This window comes from Sardina pilchardus, chromosome 5, assembly GCF_963854185.1.
Source record: "Sardina pilchardus chromosome 5, fSarPil1.1, whole genome shotgun sequence".
In the NCBI taxonomy this organism is placed as follows: Eukaryota; Metazoa; Chordata; class Actinopteri; order Clupeiformes; family Clupeidae; genus Sardina; species Sardina pilchardus.
In genome coordinates, this window is record NC_084998.1 from 22,571,217 (window position 1) to 22,580,552 (window position 9,336).

At 42.0% G+C, this 9,336-nt stretch overlaps 1 protein-coding gene across 2 annotated transcripts in view; it reads left to right on the forward strand.

The window, feature by feature from the left end:
• Positions 1-760: 760 nt before the first annotated feature.
• Positions 761-9,336, forward strand: part of map4k6 (mitogen-activated protein kinase kinase kinase kinase 6) — a 20,800-nt gene continuing 12,224 nt past the window's right edge. The window contains exons 1-12 of one of the 2 annotated variants that reach the window (XM_062536951.1): positions 761-1,484; positions 3,503-3,560; positions 3,925-4,015; positions 4,166-4,230; positions 4,807-4,862; positions 5,039-5,086; positions 5,262-5,304; positions 5,490-5,562; positions 6,274-6,405; positions 7,334-7,396; positions 7,780-7,861; positions 9,164-9,274. In XM_062536951.1, the coding sequence (XP_062392935.1) occupies positions 1,350-1,484; positions 3,503-3,560; positions 3,925-4,015; positions 4,166-4,230; positions 4,807-4,862; positions 5,039-5,086; positions 5,262-5,304; positions 5,490-5,562; positions 6,274-6,405; positions 7,334-7,396; positions 7,780-7,861; positions 9,164-9,274 (957 nt within the window). In that variant the 5' untranslated portion in view covers positions 761-1,349. The remainder of the gene's footprint in view (positions 1,485-3,502; positions 3,561-3,924; positions 4,016-4,165; positions 4,231-4,806; positions 4,863-5,038; positions 5,087-5,261; positions 5,305-5,489; positions 5,563-6,273; positions 6,406-7,333; positions 7,397-7,779; positions 7,862-9,163; positions 9,275-9,336) is intronic. The other variant, XM_062536953.1, reaches the window with a different exon arrangement.

Genomic DNA, 9,336 nt, shown 5'->3' on the forward strand with positions numbered 1-9,336 from the left:
GGATGCAATGAATGAGTTGTAAGAGAGTGAAGGAGATGTACAATGTGAACTACTGCAAGTGTAATGTGCTACTGAAGTTCAGTAAAGTTTATAAAGAAGTATCTGTCTCCATTTTCATCTAAGAACACCACACATACACAATTGTAAACACAATATACGGTGTAAAGGACTTTGGAGATAAACATTTCTATGACTTTTCCCAGCATATCATGCAAATCACCCACTTTATAGACAAAATATTACTTTTAAGGCTATTGTTCATGTTTACAGTTATTCATTTATGACATATAACCACTAGGTGGCATAGATAAATCACTAAGTCGTGTTTGTCTTTATGCTGATATCATCATGTCGTTTTTATGGGACCTGGACCAAAGCCATCGATATGGCTTTGACCTGGACCAGACATAGGCCTATCCTGGCAAAGACAGTGATGTTTTACAAAATATCGTTCATAATTAGGCTAGCCTAGCCTAGGCTACTTTAGGCTAAATCTCACATTAGATCAGGTTATTACACAGTTACAGAGCACAGTGCCATGGACATTTTCCTGTCCGTCTCAAGGCTTAGAAGCAATGCCACTGTTAAAGCAAAAGTCCACATTTCCAAAGTGACCAGACTACACACTTGCAATTTCAACAGCGTACATTGCTGCATTTGATTGGATGTTAGAGTGTACTTTGCGTCTTCACTCTGATTGGCTCATAACATTTTGGCTCCATCCGACCAACTAGTGACAGCGTGATGTGACAGACAACTCTTCAAAATAGGTTTTATCCACCGTCGCAGCATTTTCTCCCGTGGGATACAGTGTGGTAAAGCCATTGTTCTTTTTACCAGTAATTCTCCTATCGGTACCATTCATCTCGTTACAGTAGCTGTTAGTCTACATTTCAGTGCCTGTAGGCTATTTTAGAATGTGCTCTGCTCGTAGTCAGTCTCCTAGTAACATTATGTTTGCCTACTATCAGAATCGTCGAAATGTGGCTAGGAGCAGTTTCAGGAGTGCTACAACATCAGTGTATATAGCTACATTAATGTATGTGGTTTTTGTTTCAGCAGGTGTCAGTCAGCCAGTCAGTCAGTCAGTCTAGAGAAAAACAACACAGCCGCTTTCATCACGCCCAGACATTTTTGTCATTCAGCCTGAGAATGATGGCAACGTCAGATTCAATTCTGCAGTATTAATCGTAGTACCATCGCAGAGCATATTTGGATTACGCTGCAGCACGAAGGGTGGTCAGATAGCTGCCATTTTATCGGTTTCAGTCGAGATGAGGTTGAGGAAGTGCTGACACTCGGATACCATTCGTTTGAGACGCACAAGGCTTCCCTGAGGCGTGAGAACCATGTCTATGGTGAGCACTACGAACAACCACGCCGAAGCTACCATGGATGCTATTGGGGTCTTGTATACGAATCCATTGGACGACTATGAACTGCTCCACAGGATTGGGAGTGGTACATACGGTGATGTTTTCAAGGTATTTAATGTGGTTAACACTCAATTTCATTGTTGTGAAACTTTATGCAGTCAACACAGACGGTTGATAGCCGTTTTTCTGTGTTCTGCAACAACAGGCTGGTTGGCAATATCCAGCGTTGTGCATACAACTACCTACCATTGGCAAACGTATAGGGCAGGCTATACACTATATTCGGACCATTTTGAGAGCAGATCAGCGTCAGCAAAAGTCATTAGAACACCTTGTCCAAATGCACGTTTTGTTAAGTTATTGCACATCAAAGTTAATCTCACACTGCCCTTAAAGTACACGACCTGCTTATGAGCCTGTAATGTACTGTACGGCACAGATTAATACGCTGTCAGAGTGTACCCTGCCGCAGCACAAGGCTACTTTTTTTTGTTTCTAGCCCAAATGTGTGAGACAGACTGATGCACGCACGCAGACACACACACACACACACACACACACACACACACACACACACACACACACACACACACACACACAGGAAGATACTTTATGTTTACTGGGTGGGCCAAACATCTACAACCTGGAGATCACTAAACACAATCTGAATTTGACAAGGTGTCTCTCAACACCCTCAGTTTTGCCAGTTAACTTGTCATCGACAGATGAGGTCTACAAGGTATGCTGTGATTTCACAGTGAAACAGTGTCTCATCACAGGATGTCTTTTGGGTACTACAGGAAAGAAAACAGGAAATGAGGGTTACATTTTTTCACAAACTTGGTTTTACAATGAACCTATATGCTAGTCTCTAATCATATTTACGTAGCCTTGGTTTTGAAGATGTATGCATTTTATAGAAAGATGTCTGCTGCCATCTTTACGTTCTGATATCATGGTCTCTACTCAACAGCATGTAATCTGCTAAACAAAGCCTTTAGTTCCATGGGCATGTGCCAACTGCCAAGGCCACTAACACAACATTACTGAAACAAATCTTACATTCGATACAGACTTGACCTAATGCAAAATGAAGCAAATCAGAGTAGTTGTCTCTTAGCATGTCACATTTTCAGGTAAGCTATATAACATATATAACATAACATAAGGTCCATGTAGAAGTAGAGGAAGTAGCATCTGTTTGTGAGAGAGTGCATGGCATGTCTGACTTTGTATGACTGTATGGTGAATTGTTGTTCATCCAGCCATCCAGTTTCCCTGTTCAAATATCAACCAAGTTATTGCAACATTGGCCACGATGAGCAGTAACTCAGACTAATGACGTGTGAAGTTATCTCCCAGCAGCCAACTGGTTAGAGACAAACAGGTCCTACTGTAGTAGGTGTGGGCATAAGTCTTGGAGATGTTTCTGCAACAGGCTTATGGTTGAATGCAAGCATACAATCAATGTTTGCAAAGTCTGTGTATTGTAGATGAACCCCACCTAGATATAGAAAGACATATACAGCCCTTAATGGCTGAACCTTCTCTAGCCTAAAAGTCAGTTGCATTTCCACTTAGTTCAATGTTGTAAAGAGTGTCTCAGGAACGATGTCAAGTGGCTTTGTGAAAACTACAGGAAATGAACTGAAACTGCAGTTGGTTCAGACAAAGGTGGCAGAATCCGCAGCTTCCCCTAATCAACCTACTTCAGAGCAAGCCTGTGGGTCTGTAATCCTTTTAATTTCACTGGTATTCAGCCTCCTGCAGGAAATGAAAGCACATGCCTCTAACTGTATTGAAAACAAAGCCCCATTGAAAGGCGTAGGCCACACTGGTGTGCAGAAGTACTTTTTTTAATGTCTGAGAGCAGTAAAGTATATCCATGTGTTTTTTTAAAAAAAGCACTAGACTTCACTGGCATTCAAAACACACTTCTCTAGGAGTGGTCAGAATGGACTAAATTCAGAATGCATGAAACATTCTGTTTACAGGTTCTTACTCTTGTTTAGATGGAAGTAACAGGAATGTTGCATAAGATAAATCTCTTGTAGCCTGTTTAAAGGCTTCTGGTGGTCAGAGATGATTTGGTAAATGTTCTCTTTATTCTCTTTCAACCTTCAAAGGCTCGCGACATCAAAACATCTGTCATTTCAGCCATCAAGGTCATCAAGCTTGATCCTGGTACGTTTTCATGCTTTGCTCAAACATGTGCTTTGGAGGTTCTTTTGCACGTTGCCAAACATTTTTTTGTGGTAATTTGGCCTAAACTCATCAAATAAAATGACAATGCATGTGCATAGAATCTGACAGACTGTGGTGTTTTCTAACTGTGCAAATGGCTGCCGCAGCCCAATGAATTTAGTAGTACAGAACTGCAAACAATCACATGGTGAGAACAACTGATCTGCTTTCTGTATTGATGGATAGTTGCTCTTTTTGCTCGTAGGCAAAGTTATGGATTTGGGGAACAGCATTTGTTGTTATATGTGTTAGTTTGGCCAGTTGACACTATTGTGTTTCTAACGGGTCTTTGACTTTCCTTCAGGGGAAGATTTATCAAGTATCCAGCAGGAGATCACCATGATGAAGGAATGTACTCACAAGAACATTGTGGCCTACTTTGGCAGCTACCACAGGTTGGGTTTTGCTGAGAAAGCACTGCAGCTTCATCTGCATTAGACTGTGGGCCTCCCATTCCAAATAAAGCCAAAACTCTCTCTCTCTCTCTCTCTCTTTCTCTCTTTCTCTCTTTCTCTCTCTCTCTCTCTCTCTCTCTCTTGTGACAGAAACAACAAGCTTTGGATTTGCATGGAATTCTGTGGGGGAGGGTCCTTGCAAGACCTTTACCACGGTATGCTTGACCTAACTTGACCCATTAGCCTACATGTTTTGTTTTTTTGGCACCGATCGGGATCGAAAGTATCATTGGATGTGTCCATCTGTTAGTCAATGGATAGTAATGAGGATTTATATCTTGACGGGGCAGATGGCTCGTCTGGGCCTGATCTTGATCTGTCTCTTGCCCGTGTCTGTCTAATAGGTCAGAGTTACGGCTACTGTTATTACACTACACATATCCTTACTGTGAGCCACGTCTCTTGCTTAACTGTATACTGTACTTCTGTTCACACTTCACTACATGTCATATACTGTATACACTGCACTACCTGTCTATACCGTTCACATGGTACTTTTCTGCTTCTATTGTACTCCTGGTTATATGCTATTTGCACGTTGTTGTGTCTGTACTTGTATTCTGCGCAATGGCAATAAAGTCGAATCTAAATCTACTCTAGATTTAAGAAAGAGTAACTGAGTCTTGTTGTTCTAGAGTCTGTTCATGTTCTGGTTATCAATCATGTTCCGGTTCTTGTTCGTGTTCCATGTTCACGTGCCATGTTCTTGTTCCCTGTTCTCGTTCTCTTAGTGACTGGACCCCTGAAGGAGAGACAGATCGGGTACGTGAGTCGGGAAACACTACAGGTGGGTGTGTAAACCCCACGACCCACACACAGCGCATCACTGGCGCCTTTGTGTCTCCACACACAAAGGTTCAGCTGTACTTTGACACGACTGTGTGTCTGTCTGTTTGCCATCTTTCTTCTCCTTTCTGCCGCATATCCTTTGGTTGTTCTACCTCTGCTGTTCTCTCTCGACAGGGGCTGCACTATCTACACCAAATGGGAAAGATGCACAGAGACATTAAAGTAATGGTCAAAGCATTCTATTAATATATCCACACTTACTATCTTGTCCAGTGTTTGACCCCTGTGTGTGTGTGTGTGTGTTCACGCCTGTGTGTGAGGCAGAGAGAGAGATGTAATTGTCTTCAAGTAAGGCTGTGGTGTCTGCGCTCATTGTGTCACTTTGTGTCAATTGCAGGGAGCCAACATTCTTCTGACTGAGCGAGGGGATGTCAAACTGGGTCAGTAACACTTACCTTCCATTCAGAATAAACATAATCTTCCTCATTCTCAATCTCTCTCTCTCTTATTCTCTCTCTCTCTCTCTCTCTCTCTCTCTCTCTCTCTCACACACACACACACACACACACACATTCTTAAAATGATCATTTTGGATTTTGTTCTTGAATCTTCTTGCATTACATAGCGGATTTTGGGGTAGCAGCTGAGATTAATGCTTCGGTCTCCAAGAGGAAGTCTTTCATTGGGACACCCTACTGGTAAGCAGTCTGAGCAGGTTTAGCATTCGCTAAATCATCTAATGGGAATCCATATCTGCCACACACTCAATTCATACCTACATACATGAGCTAGCTAATATCAGCAGTAATATTTCAGCAGTATAGTATTCAAAAGAGCACTTTTTACAGCTTCTTCAACAGAAACATTGTATTGAGAAACCATAGTGGTTTTGAAATGACGTGCTTGGGTGTTAACATTGATGCATATTATAGACTCAGAACAAATGTATCTGTGTGGTGTAGGAGGAACTGAACAGGTCAAAACTTCACTTCTTCTTTGTGTTTGGCGCATTTTGTAAGAGTTAGGAAATGAAACAGATATGTTTTTTGTTATTAGTAGTACAGTTTATCCCTTTCAGTTTTTCTGTGAGCACAGAAATTGAAACTCTCAGACAAAGCTAACAACAATTACATCAACAGTCTCTGAATACTACTGTAATTACATAATTTACATTTTTTTATTATTATTTAGAGATATGTTCATAAACAGTTTATTAATCACTAATACGAGCAATTGGTGACAAATCCATTAGCATTATCAATGAACCCCATTTACAGTTATGCTTAATCAAAAAATATCTACTGTAGTCCTGTATATATATAATCCAGTATAGCCAGTCAATGAGCCTGTGCACATGTGCAGAAGACTCCCGACTCGCTCAGTCTCACCCCCTGCTGCTCTCCCCACAGGATGGCCCCAGAGGTGGCTGCGGTGGAGAAGAAGGGAGGGTATAACCAGCTGTGCGACATCTGGGCGGTGGGCATCACCGCCATCGAGCTGGCCGAGCTTCAGCCGCCCATGTTCGACCTGCACCCCATGAGGTGAGCCGGAGCCTGTGGCGCTGTGTGGCTAGCGCTGTTGCTAGCGCTGTTGCTACAGCTAGCCCAACTCCAGAGCCTGCCCTTTCAGGCCGCTTGCATTCAATGCTTGCACACTGCACACATGATATCATTTCAGTAGACCTAATGAAATTATATCATGTCATTCTAATGGGCTAGGGCTTTTCCTGACTTTTCTAAGAAAAAGGAAGAGATCATTGAATTTATTTGGATTTAAAATGACCTTTCAGTTTAGAGATGCCACTGGCATCAGAGGTTTTGGATTGCCACCATAAACAGCTAACTTTAGGCATTTAGTCGCTTTGGACAAAGGCGTCTGCTAAATAACCATAGCCATCCATAACCATAGTCCAAAATCTACTCTGTTTATGCAGGCTATTGCTGTTGCCTGCATTTGTTATTAAGTTATTACTACTGCTTTGTCTATTGCCACTGCTACTACTCCTATTGCCAGAAGAGTCCAGTGCTTTGGGCAGGGAGCTACAGTAATGTTGTGCACAGGAAGTTGGAAGGCCATTATATGGATCGCATACAGTATGAGTCATGACTCATGAGTGGTAACAGGGTCAACAGTGTAAGTGTGCTGTCGTGTCACTCTGTCTGCCAGTTCCTGTGAGACATTCTTCAGTCATTTTCTGCACTGAACCAACAGGCTGACCTGTTAGAATGACGTGGGAACATGAGCTTTTAAGGGAGAGAGCAAAAAAAAGTAAGACCAGAGGGATACCTATGACTATGCATACAAAGTGATCTCTTTTGAGGTTCATATAATAGTGGCAACAACTGTGTCTTCTTGCATCAGTAAATGGAGGAAGTCGGAGCCCAAGTGTAGCTCAGGCGTTGTTTTACTTGCCATGTGATGGTGTTGTGTTCTAATACGTTTGGACATGTCTCCTTCATCTCCCCCCAGAGCCTTAATGGTAATGTCCAAGAGCAGCTTCCAGCCCCCCAAACTCAAGGAGAAGACCAAATGGTAATGTCCCTACGGCATATGCCAGCACACTGACTCACTCTGCTATAGAACCCTGCTCACATCTGACACAGAAAGTTTAGAGAAAAAAAAATGTGTTGCTACGGATATAACACTGTACGCTGTTCCTTGATGTCTTAAAAGCAAATGCCACATGCAAGAAGAACATGCTTACATTTTACAGTTATTTATATCTAAAACCTACAGTTTACAGTTCATTATACCTTTGTCCTCATAGCAACAAATTCAGCATACTGTGGCAATGCTAATGTTGTTTTCATACTCTTGGTAATACCATGACCTAGTTGAAAGATGTTGTGAGTGAGTTTATCTTAAGCTTGTTTTGATGATTTGCATCATTATCCCTCACCAAATGCCTCTCTCAGGTCAGCCGAGTTTCATAACTTTGTGAAGGCGGCGCTGACCAAGAACCCACGCCGCAGACCAACAGCCGAAAAACTCTTACAGGTAACAGGACGTTACATATACAGTATATGCTGATAATATACAATATGGAAGATCACACATATACTAAATATACAGTACGCTTAACCTTGCAGTACAGCTTAATCATGCATGTTGGAGTCACTCAGTGCATGTTGGTTGTATCACTTTTAGGGCAGTGTCTATGGAAAGTTTTTTTTGGACCATTTTTAATCTCTACTTTAAAAGACATGTTTCCAGTGCTGTGAACTGGTCAGTTCTGGTTGCAGCCTTTGGGCAGTGTGCCAGCATTATGCCGCACGACCCCCATTCCCTTTGTTTTGATACAGTAGGCCCCCTAATCCCGCCTAACGGCCAGCTCTTAAGATAATAGCATGATAGTGCATGAGCTCCTCGTTTTCCTCTAAATCTCTGGCGTCGTGGTGCGTGACAATGCTTATGAAATATAATACACAAACAGTGGCCCATCAGCCATCGTCTGTGAAGATTAAACTCTAATATGGAAGTAAATTGCTCCGACCTTCTTTTTTGTACATAAATCAGAATTCATGTGAAATTGCCCCTCTGTGGACTGTAAAGGCCTGTGTGTGTGTGTGTGTGTGTGTGTGTGTGTGTGTGTGTGTGTGTGTGTGAGAGAGTCTCTCTCTGTTTGTGGTGAACAGAAGATTTGTTTTATAATGGCCTGTCAAATGTCTCTCAAAAAAAAGCTCTGCCATCATGTGTTTTAAAAGCAGAAACAGATGCGGTCTCCAATTCAGTGAACATATTAGCAAAGCTCTTGTTCAAACACACATTTGGCCTGAACATTGCCGACCATAGCAACCCCTATGTTCGTCATAAATACACTTTTTAAAGGGAATGCCAGTGGTGTGACAAGATTACACTTATTTATTTGTCTTGGAATGATCAGATGCCTCGAGAATTACAGAATAAAGTAGATGACTGAGCTTTCCTCGACTGAGGAAACCCACAAGGGACATATAAATACATTTACTGATAGTTGGTTACTGACACAGTAATACACTCACAAAATAAATATAAATCTTGACATAAACAGACCAAATGAATAAAAGCTTTATAATCTGAATGTAGATTGATATCTAACATTACCTTAGTGTCATGAAACGATTTATTCAAATGATCCTTTTTTTTTCTCTAAAGCCGAATGTAAACCCATGTCCCAGGGTTGTCTTTTACTGTTGAGTTATGTTCCTGTGACTTGGAAGGAAGTGTGGTTTTGTAATTGAACAAATACAGCCGACGCAAGCCCCTTGCTCTGTTGATTCGGACACATTCCTGTCCTGGTGAATGTGTTCTTTTTCCTAGCATGCATTTGTCACTCAGCTGTTGACTCGGACCTTGGCCATCGAGCTGCTGGACATGGCCAACAACCCTGACCTGCAGACGACACTCACCATGGACGAGAGCGACCTTGAGGTAAGTAAAGGCCGGCAGTCTGTTGCTGTGCTCGGTTTTTTTTCCACGGTCTGCAGTGGAAC